General features: G+C 43.5%; 1 protein-coding gene across 3 annotated transcripts in view; it reads right to left on the reverse strand.

Annotated features, from left to right (window-relative positions):
- Positions 1–1,605: 1,605 nt before the first annotated feature.
- The window catches only part of OCRL (OCRL inositol polyphosphate-5-phosphatase), a 56,412-nt gene continuing 41,198 nt past the window's right edge, over positions 1,606–16,819 (reverse strand). For all 3 annotated transcript variants that reach the window (XM_044234419.1, XM_044234420.1, XM_044234418.1), the window contains exons 19-24: positions 12,475–12,498; positions 9,569–9,685; positions 8,584–8,668; positions 7,837–7,964; positions 5,621–5,732; positions 1,606–5,445 (exon numbers count right to left, since the gene is read on the reverse strand). In XM_044234419.1, the coding sequence (XP_044090354.1) occupies positions 5,324–5,445; positions 5,621–5,732; positions 7,837–7,964; positions 8,584–8,668; positions 9,569–9,685; positions 12,475–12,498 (588 nt within the window). In that variant the 3' untranslated portion in view covers positions 1,606–5,323. The remainder of the gene's footprint in view (positions 5,446–5,620; positions 5,733–7,836; positions 7,965–8,583; positions 8,669–9,568; positions 9,686–12,474; positions 12,499–16,819) is intronic.

The raw sequence follows: 16,819 nt of genomic DNA on the forward strand, positions 1-16,819 counted from the left end.
GTTTTTTGGGTTTCTTTTTGGGGGGGGGGTTCTTGGGCTCAGTTCAAGTCAGTCTTCGGTAAGCATGAGCCCTTTTTCCCTAAAAAACCCTTTTTATAAATTTATTTCTTTGTCAAATAGAGAGAGATCATGCGCACAAGCAGGCCGAGTGGCAGAGAGAGAAGGCTTCCCACTGAGCAAGGAGCCCAATGCGGGGCTCAATCCCAGGACCCTGGGGTCATGACCTGAGCCGAAGCCAGAGGCTTCACCAACTGAGCCACCCATGTGTCCCAAGGAAGCTTAGCTATTCTTAAGTGCACAAGAAAGGTGGTTTCTGGATAGAGGAAAGCAGCACATGCAAAGGCCCTGAGGTGGCAAAGAGCTTAGCTAACTGGGAGGAGTGAAAGGACAGTGTCAGAGTATAGTGTTGGGGGCAGGGGAATGTTACGGGTGAGCATTCAAACATTCTAAGATAGGGTGTAGGCACTGGTATTTTTTAAAACCCTGGGTTATGTGCCCAGGGTTAAGAAACACTGATTTAGACCAGTTTCCATGTAATACTCATTTGGGGCCTGCACTTGGAGAAACATGCTCTAGATGACTCTAGTGAGTAGCCAGGGTTGAGAACCGCTCATCTGTACTGAAGATGGGGAAGCGAAAGGCACAAAACCACGGCTTCAAAGTGTGATTGAAGAAAAGGCAAGCCCCTCCTGTCTACCTGGGATGCTGGGGGATGGGAGTAGCTCCCACAGGACAGACAAGGGAGAAGGTTAAGTAGCATCGGCTGGGTAAGAATCAATTCAGGTAGGAGCAGCAAAAGTGGAAACTGGAGGGGGCATTTATCTACAAAGCAGAGAAAGAAGGGCCAGGAACCAGGCACCGAGGGCAGGGTGGAGCAGGATAGGAAAAAGCAAAAGGAGGTGCCTGGGCGGATGGGCAGACTGCAGGTGTGGTTTCTGAGGCTCAACAACAGTCAGGTGTCACATACTAGTGATGGCCGCTCGTTATGTGTCCTTTAATTTACAACTCAGCCCTACTTCCCAAACGTGCAGGAGAAGGCTGAAATATGGGAGTATAGACCGTGGCACTGTGGTGTGTCTGTGGTGGAGGGGGAGGGCAGTGGAGCAGGCTGAGCATAAGGTCTGTATCTAGTTGACAGGATTAATGTCAAGTGAAAAGACAGAAAGCCTTTGGAAGTTGCAAGACAGTCAGTGAAATACAGGGGAGAGCTAAGCGGCGCAGGGCAGAGGCTAAGAGCTACACAGCACCCACTGCATACTGGGCCTGCCACGTCGTTTCTTTTTCACTTAATAATGCAGGGCCTGGTAGGCCATGGGAAGTTTGGAGTTTCTTCTAAATGCACTGGAAACTCACTAAGGAGTTTTGAAGAGGGAATTGAGGAGATGTAGTTAAGTCATCAAAACAAGTGCTGGGGGGACACCTGGGTGCTTCAGTGGGTTAAGCCTCTGCCTTCAGCTCAGGTCATGATCTCAGGGTCCTGGGATGGAGCCCCATATCGGGCACTCTGCTCGGCAGGGGGCCGGCTTCTCCCTTCTCTCTGCCTGCCTGTCTACTTGTGATCTCTCTGTCAAATAAATAAATAAAATTTTTTTTAAAAAATAAAAATTAAAAAAAAAACAAGTGCTAGGCCTGTTCCATTTTATAGCCAGGAAACTACAGGCTAGCCAGTCTAGGGTCACACACAGGGAGGAAGTGGCAGAATCCAGAGCGAAGATCAAACCTCTCTGATATGAATGGTGGCAAAATGTTAACAGGTGGTGAGTTAAGGGTATAGAGTGTTCACTGTATCCTTTTGACTTTTCTGTATGTTTGAAAGATTTTGTAATAAAAAGTTGGAAGAAAGAATTAGGTCTAACACCAAAGTTTAAACTCTTTTTTCCCACTTTGGCATGCTGTCACTAACCTAAGTGACCTTGAGTCCCTCCTTGTCCCTTCTAAGCCTGAGTCTGCCTGTGGGAACAATGAGATTGAGTTAGATCACTAAGGTTCTCTCCCTAATGCTTGGTGATCCCACTCCGGCTGTGTGTAGCTGTTAATTATTAGGCTACACCAAGAGCCACGTGCCCGGTGGTCTGAAAGACCCAGTGGTTCTCCTGTAACAGCAGCCAGGGTTGCAGTCTGTCACCTCTGGAAAGGTCATCACTGAGGCTGCTCTGCCCACATTGCCAGCTGCTGTGTAAAAATTGCTGGATGTCCGTCGTCTCTGTCCGCTGGGGAGAAATCTCTCTCAAAAGGAAACACCTTCCTCTGCCAAGGCTTTGGGTGGGGCTAAAAAAACTGTTTATGACAACACTGAATCAGCACATTCATCAGGGTCAAGCTCATAGTCAGACGGAACTGGAAGAGGGCCCTGGTTGCAAAGAAAGCTCCAGCTGAGGCCTCTTTGGTCTGAAAGGGAAGAGAACCAGAATGGAGATCGGCAGGGGAATAAAAGGCACCATGCTCAAATTAGGGGTCTCCTCTTAAATGTTCAGATTAGAGCCCCCCCCCAAAGAACTAAATTTATGGACTTTGTCCCCCCAAGAGGTAATAAAGGTTCAAAACTGATTTTCAAAGTTGCAAAATGAATCCTGTGAAAACAGGCTCTTAGTAGGGAATGTCTAAACTGCTGAGGCTATATTGGCAAGGACATTGGTTTCTCCCAAAATATGTATGTTCGGGTTTGTTGGATTTCTGGGGGTGGGATGATCATGAATCTGACCCAGGGTGACATTTACATGCATAAAGAATCAACGTCTTTTTTTCCTAACAGTGTTATTTTGTTGCCTGAATCCCCAGGGTTAAGATAAGATCCTGGGCTGGCCTCTAGAAGCACTGTGACTTCTTTCTTAGCCTCTGAAAATACGTGGCTGCTTCTCCCATCCAAGGTCAAATATACTGAGATTTCTTGTATTTCCCTGTAAGGAAATGACAGAAGAGTCATAGCTGTGAGGACCACAGTCAAGTGGGACCCAGTGACCTAAGCCTCCCTCCTCAGTTCTTCTTACCAAGATCATACTGATTTTTCACACAACATATATTTATTCAGAAAAAAATTTGCAATAAATTATAATAAAAAAAAAAGATGACACAAAATACAGAATACCACTAGCAGCTTTGCTTAGTGACCAAGACATTTCTGGGAAATATAAGAATTACAGAGTAAGAATCAGAAAACAGTGAAAGGGAAACTAATGCAATGTCACCATGTGGGTTCGAACCATTTCTTCCCTAAAACAATACAGATGCAGAGTTCTTCTCTACCAGCTGGATCTGAACTCCTTACTTCAGAAGAGCTATGAAATAAATAGCGCATTAGAGTTACTTAGGAATTAGAGGTTGGCTGCTGGAGTAGGCACAGTAGGGGAGCAGATTTCTTACACCTACCCTATTTCTGTCTCCCCTGCCTAGAGATTGTCTCAAACCCTTAATGCTGTATACATCCCAGGGCCAGAGCTGGAAAAACACAGAGGCGGTAAACAAATTTCGTGTGTTTGCCTCATGAACAAAGAGCTAGGATGCTGTAAACGGTCCCCACCAACCATATCCTTGATGACCCAAAGATCCGAGGTTGGCAATATACTAGACAATGTGCCCAGGACAGGCATTTCCCTGTCTTTGTGTTACGACCTTGCCCCAGCTTCTACAATCTGCCTCTCCTATGATCACTTTCTGGCCTAGTGGAGATGACAAAAACATTCTGCTCACAATCTTCCATTAATGAAATTCTGACCTATCAGATCTGCAGCTATTTGGCACCAGGAACTTGACTCCTAGTTTCCTAACTCCAAATCAGGAAAGGGTTTAACCAGTATATCACAGGATACATATCTTTTCTTCCCCTACAGAACTCAACTTACGAAGATGGGGGGAACTGAAGAAGCATTCAGCAGTGGTGTTTCCCCTGGCTCTCTCCTTCAGTGTGCTAAAAGAGTCTAGAGTCAGTGCCCAAGACCAGACACAGAGCCCATACATTAGGCTCCTTGGCTTTAATGTTAACAGTCAAGAATGAGCTGATTCAGGGTGGTTTTAATGAAAGACATCCAGGAAGAAGCCAACTGAATCGGGCAGTTCTGCAGTCAGTGGCTGGTAGCTGGTGTGCCAATCATCACAGAATAATTTAAGAAAAAATGCTGCCCCAAGAGCTTGAGTAAACGAAAAGCTCAGAGGGTTGTCTTGGGTGGGAGAGAAAGGGGCTTCATTGGGCTCACTGCACAGTCTCTTTTATGTAACACTGGGTAAGAAGCCATGGGGAGCTGGTCATAGAGCCCAGAGCCAACCCTGGTGAGGGAGGGAGCAACAGCTGACCCCCGGTATTTCAGGAAACCAGAGAGGGGTTCTAAGGATTATTCACCATACCCTGCTGGGGGAAGGAGCAGTATCGCCAGAGAGGCCCACCTGAGGTCCAGACTGCCTTTTTGACTGTGATGCAAGCATTGCTCTGGAGGTGGATTTCTAAGTGAGGAATGGGTCCCCCAGATAACCAGTATTAGTTCTCATGTAAAATCTGATTAAGAACAGAAAGGGATGGTAGAAAGCAGGATCTGTCAAACACAAATATTTTCACTTCTGAAATGCTCAAAGTGCTTCCACTCTGACTGTGATTCTCTCACATCAATGGGATGTCATCTCTAGTAGTCCCTAAACTTCTGCTAGGAAATGTGGTCTGGGACAAGAGAATATGGTTCCACTCAGTGCAGATCCATGAAAAGGCCAATGTTATAGACATATAGATGCCACTGTAGTAGAAATGCACAAATGCATGTCACAACCACACGTAGATGGTTAATTCATTGTTGGTGACATTCGAGGAGTCACTAGCTTCACTCAGACTTCCTTTGACGTAATAGAACTAGTGGAGTGGAGTGCATAGGGGTGATATGGGAGGGGGTCAGGCAAAAGTGCTTTAGACAAAGGACTGCAAACGAGTCTGAGCTACAGCACGTAGTGCTTGTAGACCTAGAACGGGAACATCTCAGAATCTAGGCCTAGGGCGCTAAGGACAATCATGATAGCTGGGCAGGAGGGCAAAACACATCCCCAGGTAAAGGAGTGTAAATACAGATCTCTTTGCCTTATAAAGAGAGAACACAAAAACACCAAAATATGGTACCTTTGGCTTGGCAATATAAGTCTAAAAGTATTTTGCTGTGTAGGATATGGTAAGGGAGAGATTAGGCAACTCTCTTCCTCTTGCACTAGAAACAACCTTTTCATGCCAACAGGCTTAAAATTCTGCAACAGACCCTTCCTGTGGCATGACTTTTCAAATCATTCTGAAATACTTGGTGCCCCAAATCTTCCACCTCTAGAATCTCAGAGAGTACTAAGAGGAAAAGGCTTATTAGTCTTCATCGCTTTCAAGAAACCCCAGAAGGAACTGGATAGCTCGTTGACGGTCACTTGGAGTCTGTCTTGCCATAAGATTGGGTGGAGGCCTTAGGAGAAGACTGGTGAAGAGAGTGGCTGGAGGGTGAGAGAAAGGAAAGGGGGAAAAGCTTTGTTAGACACAACCTAAGCAAAGCCTCAGGGAACTGGGGGACCAGGGGGTGAGGGCAGTGGGCCATGTGCCCGGATGTGAACGCTTTCCCAACCAGCCCACCCTCCTGCTCCTGCTGCTATCCTCATGAAGTACTCTTACCGATCATGTTTTCGCTGACGTTGTTGTATTTAGAGAATTTTAAGAGTTCTCGAAGGAATGCCATCAAGTAATGGAAAACATTTCTATGGCATCTTGGAAGCTGGGAAATCACCTGTTTTTAAAAAGAGGAGGGCGGACAGTGAGGAGAACAAGTGAAAGAAAGGAGTAAGAAGAGCTTTTAGCTGCCACAGTAGTTTATAATCCAGGCAATACAGGATCCCATTCATTTGTCACAACTCTCTTTTATTTCCTCATGACTACCAGAGTACCTGCCAAATGAAAACGTCCAAGTCAGAATGGTCATACTGTTTGGTCTCTGTACACTCAATGACCAGGCCACAGTCACATGTGTGATCTGGTCATCACACATTCACACATATCCACCACCTCACAAGCAGGTTGGTATTAATCTGGTCTTTTCCTCAGACAAGTAGCCACGGCATCTGCCAAGCTCAATGGTTTTCTCTGTAATGCCATTTATTTTTTTTAAAGACTTTATTTATTTATTTGACACACAGAGAGAGATAGTGAGAGACAGAGCACAAGCAGGGGGAGTGGCAGACAGGCAGGCAGAGGGAAAGGGAGAAGCAGGCTCCCTGCTGAGCAAGGAGCCCGATGCGGGGCTTGATCCCAGGACCCTGGGACCATGACCTGAGCCGAAGGTAGACGCCCAACTGACTGAGCCACCCAGGTGCCCCTCTGTAATGTCATTTAGCATGGATGGAAGCTCCTCTTAATATTCGCTGGTCTAATTGAATGGTATTCTCAGCCACTGTACATCAAAATTATTTCAAAATTGAGGGGCACCTGGATGGCTCAGTGGGTTAACCCTCTGCCTTTGGCTCAGATCATGATTTCAGGGTCCTGGGATCGAGCCCCACATTGGGCTCTCTGCTCAACGGGGAGCCTGCTTCCCCCTACCCTCTGCCTGCCTCTCTGCCTGCTTGTGATCTCTCTCTCTCAAATAAATAAATAAATAAAAATATTTTTAAAAGGGGTGCTTGGGTGGCTCAGTGGGTTAAAGCCTCTGTCTTCGGCTCAGGCCATAATTCCAGGGTCCTGGGATTGAGCCCTGTGTTGGGCTCTCTGCTCAGTGGGGAGCCTGCTTCCTCCTCTCTCTCTCTCTACCTGCCTCTCTGCCTACTTGTAGTCTCTGTCTGTCACATAAATGAATAAAATCTTTTTAAAAAATCTTTAAAAAATTATTTCAATGATCCCAGGGTCCTGGGATCGAGCCCCGCATCGGGCTCTCTGCTCAGCGGGGAGCCTGCTTCCTCCTCTCTCTGCCTGCCTCTCTGCCTACTTGTGATCTCTGTCTGTCAAATAAATAAATAAAAAATTAAAAAAAATTACTTCAAGATTGAAAATAAACACCAAGAAGGGGCACCTGGCTGGCTCAGTCAGTGGAGCATAAGACTCTTGATCTTGGGGTTGTGCGTTCGAGCCCCACACTGGATGTAGACATTACTTTAAAAAAATCTTAAAGAAAATATTTTATTCATGTATTTGTCAGAGAGAGAGAGGGAACACAAGCAGGGAGAGCAGCAGGCAGAGGGAGAAGCCGGCTCCCTGCTGAACAGGGAGCCTGATACAGGACTTGATCCCAGGACCCTGGGATCATGACTGAGCTGAAGGCAGGCATTTAACCAACTGAGCCTTTTAGGTGTCCCTAAAAACAGAATCTTAAAAGAAAAAAAAAAAACCACCATGGGGGCTCCGGGGTAGCTCAGCTGGTTACATGTATGCCTTCAGCTCAGGTCAAGATCTCAGGGTCTTGGGATCAAGCCCCATGGCAGGCTTACCACTCAGCAGGGAGTCTGCTTCTCTCTCTCCCTCTGCTCCGCCCCCTCGCTTGTACCCTCTCAAATAAATGAATAAAATCTTAAAAAAAAAAAACAACAACACCATGAAGACAAAAAGGAGAAAGGCTCACAAATGTCACAGATCCTTCCTGGTAACGTCAGCCAGAATTCCACGTATGATCAGCTTCACCAATCCAATGCCAGAGTAGAAGTATCTGACCCACTCAATAAGCCAACTAGAAAAGTATGGCAAATATAACAGGAAATAACACAACCTAAAATTTAAGAGTTCCAACTCTCAATGTTGGTGTCCTACCATGAGTGACAGATTCAAACCCATCCTACCATATCTAAAAATTGATTTCTCTATGGGGGCACTTGCCCCAGATATATCCTCAGAGCAGTAAAACTCACCTGTCGGCAGTTCTGGGGATCCTGAGCAGAGTCAAGGCATCGCTGATAAAGCTCATAACAGATGACAGGCTCTGGCAGGGCTTCCAGGAAAATGAGCAGTGCTTCAGCCACGGAGTGATTACTGCCAGCTGGATAAACTTAAGTCAAGGGAAAGGGGCTCCAGGAAAAAGTCCACACAGAGACCTGATTTGCTTTCTTCCTCCAGCTCCCTCAGGGACGTTTCCTTCCTATTATTTAGGGCACACTGATCCTAATTGGGATTTGATGCAGGTGGGTATGCTGCCGGTGAGTTGTTACAGAACTGACCAAAGACTCTTGGGAGGTTTGGCTCAACTTGAGTCAGGGGAATATGGCGTGCAGAATGACATTCACACTGGATCAGTCCTTGAAACTAGTCACCAATGTTTCCCATCCTCTTCCATGTCCTAGTGACAACACATGTGGTGGCAGGAGTGATCAAGGGCCTGAAGCAGAACAGTACCAGTGCTGTGGGTCCTATGTTCCATGTTTATTAAAAGTCATTGTCACCTACCCCTTGATTCCTTTCAGTAAGAGTCTGAGACAAGAGAGAAGTCAAAATTTCCTGAAAGGAACTGAAAAACAACTGCAGAATCGATGATTACCTTATAGTAAAAGGCAGTTACAAAGAAAGTAAAGATGGAAACACAAAACTCAAATGCAGGTGGGAAGGAGAGTTTGGTCACAAATTCTTCATCCTGCTTCCTAAGCCTTTGTCAAAAAGGATACGGATTGTCTCGGGAATGCTAGTATCCAGACAATCAATGATCTGCTGTAACTCCTCCTGCATTCCAGGGGTTTGGAACAGGTCCTCCTACCAGAGAGGTCACAATGAATGGAACAAGGCAAGATAATCGGCCCCAAGTTTCTGAAGACCACCCAGGGATCAAGAGAGTGGCAGGATGCAGATGGAAGGGTAATATGCACACTCCTGACTAGGAGTAGAGGTGTGATAATGGCATCTTTTCCACTTATCATCTGCATAATCCACATGAAATTTTGTTTCAAACGAGCAAATGATCTTCAAAGGTTTTAGCTTGTACTTGAGATGGAAGAGGACTAGATGCCTAGAGTGGGAGATGAGGTGTCCCCACTTCTAGCTTCCTGACAAGTGGAAGGCAGAGTCCAAAGAGCTGAACCACATTCAGATACTAAGACTAGGGAATGCTAGGGCAGGGGTAAATGGCATGCCCATACCAAGCCTTGCCTTTGAGTTGTATTACTCTTCAGTAGGTAAGAAAACATTTTCCTTCAATTTAGTCCCAAGAAATTTCTCTATCTGGGGGGTTGGGTTGGAGGTAGCTAGCATTTTAGATAGGATTAAGAAAAGAAAACCAAATTAAAGAAATGGGCTTGAAGTTTGCTTTGGACTTTAAAATCTGCAATGCCTATGTGAGATTGGAAGCAGGTCTTACAGACTGAGGTACACAGCGGTCCAGGGAAAAGTTTGTGTAGCCAGTAGACAGGCGTGCTTGGTTTGGGCCTGGCTCCACCATTACACTTAGCTGTGGTCTTAGTTGAATCACTTAGTTTGCAGGCTTCAAGTCTCATATCTGTAAATAAGGATACTTCCATCTGCCTAGATGACCCAATAGCGCTGCTCTGTGAATATAGCTTGGAAAAGTTACAAGCCCTATTCCGACATGAGGTATTATCATTTCCTACCAGATCCACACACCTTCCAAAGTTGCAGGGCAGGCCCATAGTCACTTACCTGGTGACAGGCGTATTTGAATAAGTGATCTACCAGAAGCCAGATCTCTTTGGGGACCTGAAGGGGTCTCTCGCTGGCACCTTCATCCAAGGGAACCATCTGCAGAACGGATTTCTCCTAATAGATGAAAAAGGAGATTCAAAGAGGTCTCAGTAAAAACTTGTGTAACTTAATCTCTTTCATATTCCGCTTATGTGGGTACAATGTGATCTTCTTAAGATTTTTCGGTTTTTTGCTTCCTGGGGACACCCCTGGTCAGAAGGCACTTGATACAGATTCCCACAGTTAAAGGATTTCCTTCCTCTTCTAGATGCTTAACAGTGAAACATTCCAGTTGGGTTTATTATGTTCATCACATGGGCACTGGGTGCACTGTGTACTGTAAACCCTCTCAGGGGTGACCCAAAGAACGAGCGCTACCGCAGTACCGGCACAGCAGAGTGCGCAGGCTGCCCGAGACCTAGGGACCGTTCCAGCATGGCAGCCTATACAGTCCTCAGAGACGGCAAGTTTTTGTTGACTTTTAACCTACGATTCTCTCAGGTCTTAGCACAAATATTACAGTTTTCATTGCTGATTTAAATGAGGCTCTCTGGTCCTCAGAAATTAAAGACAATTCTCCACATTACACCTACATTCATGAATATTTCAGGCTCAATGGAAGGTCTAATCTTAAGGCACTAAAACTCATAACCCTTAAGATCCAAAAATAGTAAACCAAATACAGCACACTGAGAGCCAGAAATACTGTGAACAGTTCAGGGTCTGAGTCCAGAAGTTATTCTTTTTATTAAAAACTCAGCAGAGATTTCTCAGGTCTGTGACCTTTTTCACGTATCCTTCTACTTTCTTAGATTCTCCTGAAGGAATCTAAGAGAAAAACCCAAAAGTGACAACTAAATCTGAACTTGTAAATGGCTGGGGAAATAAACTCAATTATCTTATGTTTATATAGTCAAATAGAAATTACATTAAAAAGTGTCTGTGACAGATTAAAAGTCATATGAAAGCAGCCTTCAGAAAAATCCTAGTGGAGAAAATGGTGACCATTTTTTTTGGATCTTCTCCCCCTTTCTCCAGCTCTGGCGTAAGGCTATATATTGTGTACTTTCAAGTTTAGGAAACTCTGTACATTCTATCCCCAACCCCCAACCACGCTGCCTTATGGGAAAAAAAAGAAGTGTTTCACTACTTCAAGAGACTGTGTATACTAGAGCAGAGATGAGGGCTTTGCTTAACATTATGTTCTTCAATAAGCACTGGTGACCTTTTAAAGCTGCTGTACCTTTCTAAGAGAATGAGGAACAGAAAAGAGCATGACAGTCCGCTGCAGTTTAAAATCTAATTTCTGCACATTCATTTTGCTTCCTTTCTTTTTTTCCCTGGGATTCTATCACTTGATATTCATGTTCCATGTAGCTGCCAGAATTTCTACCAGTGGCTCATCCACTAACTTCTTTCCGGTTGCTAGTATCAAATCCAGGCAGACACATGGTGTCTGAACCAAAGCACTGTCCATAATGCGCTCTGCTCATTTTCTGAACCAAATGTAACACATGTACAGATTTAGCAGATGCCTCCAAACTTACCACATATAAGTTATTCAGCACTGATTCATGTACTTTTTAAAAAATTCGACATCCAACTGACGCTTTTCTTGTACTAAGGCATTAAGGCAATACAAGGCAATTTCATCTCACTGTCTGAGATGAAAAGACATTATGGCCTGCTATTAACAAGGAAGGGCTGGAAAGCAGAACTGCCTCAATCCTTAGCAATTTAAAAAGGTTAATAAAATGTCAGTAGGTTATATACATCATTCACTATGCATTTTCAAACTCGTGTGATAATAAAAAATGTCATATTTGTGTCTCTAAAGTCTAGAGAAAGATCATGCACAAGAAACAATACTTTCTCAAAAGTCCACAAATTGTCCTGAATTCTAATTTTCAAAGGGAAATCAGGCACACTTTGTTTTCTTTCAATGAGACACATGTGGTGCCTCATAAGCCCACAGTTTGAAACCATAGTGTTAAAAACTAAGGCAGAAAACAGTACACCATCCCCATTATCAAAATGCATTAAACTCCATCAAATGGGGATATCGCATTAGATACTATGTGACAGCGCTTTAAGAATGTTTTTCAAGCCCATGTTTCTCTACCCGATAGACCGTATGGAGCCAGACACCCTCCAGCCTGAACACGGGAGGTGGCCCAGCACTGTACGACTGCTTTACTAGCTTCCTTCACTAGGTATTCAGGAGACCTGGGTTCCAGTCCCCTCTACCCCACATGTCAGGAACATGCCCCTGATGTCAGGAACAGTAGGACTTCAGTGAGTGTTTCAATCTTCCTGGGCCTTGGTTGTCTTGTCTATTAGAATGGAGAAAACACCTTACCCATCTGAAGGCAGAGCGCTAGACCAGATGATCCCTTATGATCTCGTGCAGCTTGAGGATTCTGTGCTGTTTCTTAACCATATACCTATGTATTCTTTTAGTAATTAACCATTATTGTCACTAACTCCAAACCATTCTTAATGCAACAGAAATCCAATTCTGGTTTTACTATCATTGGAAATGGAGGACAGCTAAAGCAGTGCCCTCCTCCACCTCATGAACTTTCAGATATATCAAGGCAGCTCTTTTGTTACTTCTCATTTTAAACATACAAATCTGGAATTTGAGTCCTATTACTTTTATGTACTGGGTGTCAATGGTTACCAGTGCAACAAAAGTCTTTTCTATGCTTCAGACACACTTAAAGACAGCTGGTAGGACTTTGGTGGATTCTCATGGAGCCAGAAGACTCTGAAATGGGAAAGACTAAGGGCAAATTCTAGGGACAACAGTTAACTGTTGAATCAAGCACAGGAAACACATAACCACCAATGGATTGCATTACCTTTTCTAGGAAGCTGTCTTCTTCCTGAGAGCAGAGCAGGAAAAGAAAGTCATTGACAGAGAAAATTATTTGAATTAATTTACAGAATTAGAAACAGATCAGTATTAGAACTCACTAGCTTACTAGATACATACGCTTTAAACAGCTGTAAATTTTTCAAATAAATCATTATTGTTGAAAATGGAACATGTTCTCATATGTAAAAGTTCTGTATTATACATATTAAATTTTCATGCAGTTTATTGAGATTATCACTCAAGAAACATACATGTGCAGTCCTAGACTTTTGTGTCCCTTGGCAGCTGCCAGCTGACCTGGCCAAATGCCCAGTGGTGGCTCCTTTCCACATGCTGCTTGGAGCCAGGCCCTGCTGCTACACAGTGCAGCTTCTTACCTCATCCTAATGCTACACGAAGGACGAATGCGAGTCCAACAGTGGCCATTCAGAGGGACACAATCGGCTGCTCTCCTCTCTACTGCCATTCCTCTCACCTTCGTTGGTCCCCTAAGCAGTATTCCACACTCTTCCCTAGCGCCGGACCTACTCCCCTCTTCAAAGGACCCGAGAATCCCCAAATATGGAGGCCCATCTGAATTGTAAACTTATTTCATTTCAGACTTTGTGGACCAGAAGACCCATCATTAACCCCTATCATGTTTTCTTATAATGTATAAGACGAAAAAGCAGCAAAGGAAAGGGAAGAAGGCACCTTTTTAATGGTCTCTGTCTTTTGTGCTCTTATTACAATCCAGTAACCAGCACTACAGCAATAACTACTGCCACCATTTAGTGGGCACTGCCTAACGTGCTCCTGTACAGCGTCATTTAGTCTGCACAGTGTGCAAAGTAGGTATTATTTCCATTTTATAGATGAGTAGGCTGAGGCTCTGAGAGGTTCAATTATTGCCCAAGGTCATACTACTAGGTATTAAGTGGCAGTATCAGGATCAGAACTCAGGTCTGATGGACTCTATAATCATTACCACCACAGTCTCCTACACAACTCAGAAAGTACAATTTGGCTGCTTCCTAGCCAGAGAGGCAGGGGAAAGCTGTGAAAAAGACAGTGAGAAACAAAGCCCCATGGTTAGCGGAGAGAGCACTGGCACTGGAGGGAGACCGTCCTGGGTTCAAATCTTTGTTCTGCCCCCAATTAATTTTGTACAGACATTAGGCAAGTTACTCAACTTTGTAAAGCCTCAGTTTCCTCATCTCCAAAGCAGAGAAAACAATATCTCCTTTGTAGGGTCAAGGAGGCAGCCTAAAATCAGGCATGGTAAGGCAGTGGTAGTGCAGTGTATGAGCACTTCCCAGCCACTGCCAACTGGAATCCTCCCAATTCTGTCATAGGCCACCAAGAACCCGAGTATAAAACACATTTCTCAGGTCTGACAGTAAAAGGAGACGTCCTGATCTTACTATGAAAGATGTGCAGGAGGCTGGAGGTGGCAGAGTATGTGTTCCCTGTTCCAAATAGCAATGTTAAGTGCATTTCCCCCAAATGACTGTTATAGATATGGTGGGTAGATATTTTAGTATTATTAGATACATTATGAATTAAACAGGCTCTTGTATGGTGAGTGCTGTGAAGTGTGTAAACCTGGTGATTCACATACCTGTACCCCGGGGGATAAAAATGTATTATATGCTTATAAAAAAATAAAAAATTTTTAAAAAGATGGGAAGAATAAAGAAAAAAAAACTAGACACATAAAAGGAAAAAAAATAAAACAGGCTCTTGTAGGCTTACCTATACTTCTAAATACCACATATGAGATAAAAATAATCAGAGTAATATTGCTTCATAAAATATGATATTTATAGTATTGTAATTACAATATTTTTTAATTTAAAAGTTAAATTCTGAGTGCCAAATATCCAATTTAACACAATTTTGGAGAACAACCTTTTTAAAAAATTTAAGACTATTTATTAAGAAATTGTAAAACCTGTACCCCAATGTTTATAGCAGCAATGGCCATGGTCGCCAAACTATGGAAAGAACCAAGATGCCCTTCAACGGACGAATGGATAAGGAAGATGTGGTCCATATACACTATGGAGTATTATGCCTCCATCAGAAAGGATGAATACCCAACTTTTGTAGCAACATGGATGGGACTGGAAGAGATTATGCTGAGTGAAATAAGTCAAGCAGAGAGAGTCAATTATCATATGGTTTCACTTATTTGTGGAGCATGACAAATAGCATGGAGGACAAGGGGAGTTAGAGAGGAGAAGGGAGTTGGGGTAAATTGGAAGGGGAGGTGAACCATGAGAGACTACGGACTCTGAAAAACAATCTGAGGGGTTTGAAGTGGCGGGGGGGTGGGAGGTTGGGGTACCAGGTGGTGGGTATTATAGAAGGCATGGATTGCATGGAGCACTGGGTGTGGTGAAAAAATAATGAATACTGTTTTTCTGAAAATAAATAAATTGTAAAAAAAAAAAAAAGAAATTGTAAAACCTGCCTAATAGACTTCTCTATTTTTCCTCCCCTGAATACATGCCACATGACATGATGAGAACTAGGCAGTTTTCATACACTAACCTGTTAATTCAGGCCCTCAAAGAGGTTTTCTTCAAGCAGTGACCATCTACTAGTGCAATGCATGTCTTTGGGGAGTGTTGGTGGGGGCGGGGGAGGATGAAAAATGAGGCTATACAGAAGAAAATGATATGGTCCCTGACTTGGATTTGCAATTGAGTTGGGGTAAGAAGTCCCAGAATTTATAGCCTGATATTGTTATAATTCACAAATATGGGTTCTCAATAAACAGTTAATAGGAAAAACAAACAAAACAAGGGTTCAAAGGAAGGAGATGGCTTTCAGATGGGGCGATCAGGGGACTTTTTACAATGGAGATGGGACCTAACTAGCCCTTAAGATTCATAGGGTTTTAAAGAGTGCAGATGGGGTTGGGACACTACAAGTGGAAGAGGCAAAGACAAACACAGGTTTAGAGAAGGTAAATCCCAAGGTAAAAGTAGGGAAAAGTCGGTCATCTGTTCTGCAGGAAGCATGGGGGGATGCTCAGAAAAGTAGTGGGAAATAAATATGAAAAGCAACGCTGAAGTCAGACTTTGGGGGAACTTGAATGACAGGTAAAGCAATATGGATATTTAGCAGGCATAAGCAAGCTGCTGACTACCTTTAAGGAAGTCATAGGCCCCAAAGTTATATTACAGGAAGATCAGTCTGGCAGCCCTGAATAGGAAAAATGAAAGGGTAGTGATAGAGGCAAAGGGAATTGGTTTTGTTGTTATTTTTTAAAGACAGAGTGAGAGAGAACACACAAGCAGGGGGAGCAGCAGGCAGAGGAAGAAGCAGGCTCCTGCTGAGCAAGGAGCCCAATGCAGGACTAGATCCCAGGACCCCGGCATCAAGATGAAGGCAGCCGCTCAACCAACAGAGCAACCTGGATGTCCCAAGGAAAAGGGAATTCTTAAAAGGCTATCAAGGTCGGTCAAAAAGAAATAAACACTTTAACAATGAGAAAATAATATATTTTTTAAATGAATGGATTAAAGAGAAAATTCTGAGAGAAGAATCAAAAGGACTTTGATTAGATACTGGTGGTAAAGCAGCACATTTACACTGAGAATTTACTTCTCTGGCTATAGGCATATAGTGGATGTAAATAACATTTATCTTAACACTAGGCTTGATTCTGAAAATAGAAACACCATTTAGCCTCCACTCATAAACAGCACACTCCTAAGGTAGTCCTAAGGTTGCTGATAATCACTTGGTTCAACTCACCTGCCCACTCTCTGCAAAAGGCTGTGTGTTGCTCACATTTAAAAAAGGAACCTAATTCAGGATTCCCCAGTGGGGCAACCATGGCATGCTACAAATGCATTGCAAATCATTATTCACTCCAACATTCACCCAGAGAGGAATTTTGCCAGTAGTAAATGCAGTTAAAATAATGTAAAAGAGTCACTTAGAGGCAGATTCAAATTTAAAAATAAAAAGCAGAAAAGTGAATGGATATCAAAGTTCTAGAAAGGATCAGTTCCTATAAAGAGAAGTAACACAAACCATATACCTAACAGGATAAGAAATGAGTGTTTGGATCAGTAAGATGAAATAAATACCTAGTGAAAAGATCACTAGGGACAAATTAATTACCAAGATGTTATTCTTGTTATTTCAAACTTTGATACAGTTCTCCAAATAAACATGTCCCCAAGCAAATATAGTCTGTCCACCCATCCTTCAACCTTTCTTATCTCTGTATCTACCAGCAACACCTTTAACCAGATCTGGTAAGTTCAAACCTGGTCTCTCCATTAGTCCAATCTATAAGCAACACCAGACGATTCCTCAAAATATGTCAA

The sequence above is a fragment of the Neovison vison genome, chromosome X (genome assembly GCF_020171115.1).
Source record: "Neovison vison isolate M4711 chromosome X, ASM_NN_V1, whole genome shotgun sequence".
In the NCBI taxonomy this organism is placed as follows: Eukaryota; Metazoa; Chordata; class Mammalia; order Carnivora; family Mustelidae; genus Neogale; species Neogale vison.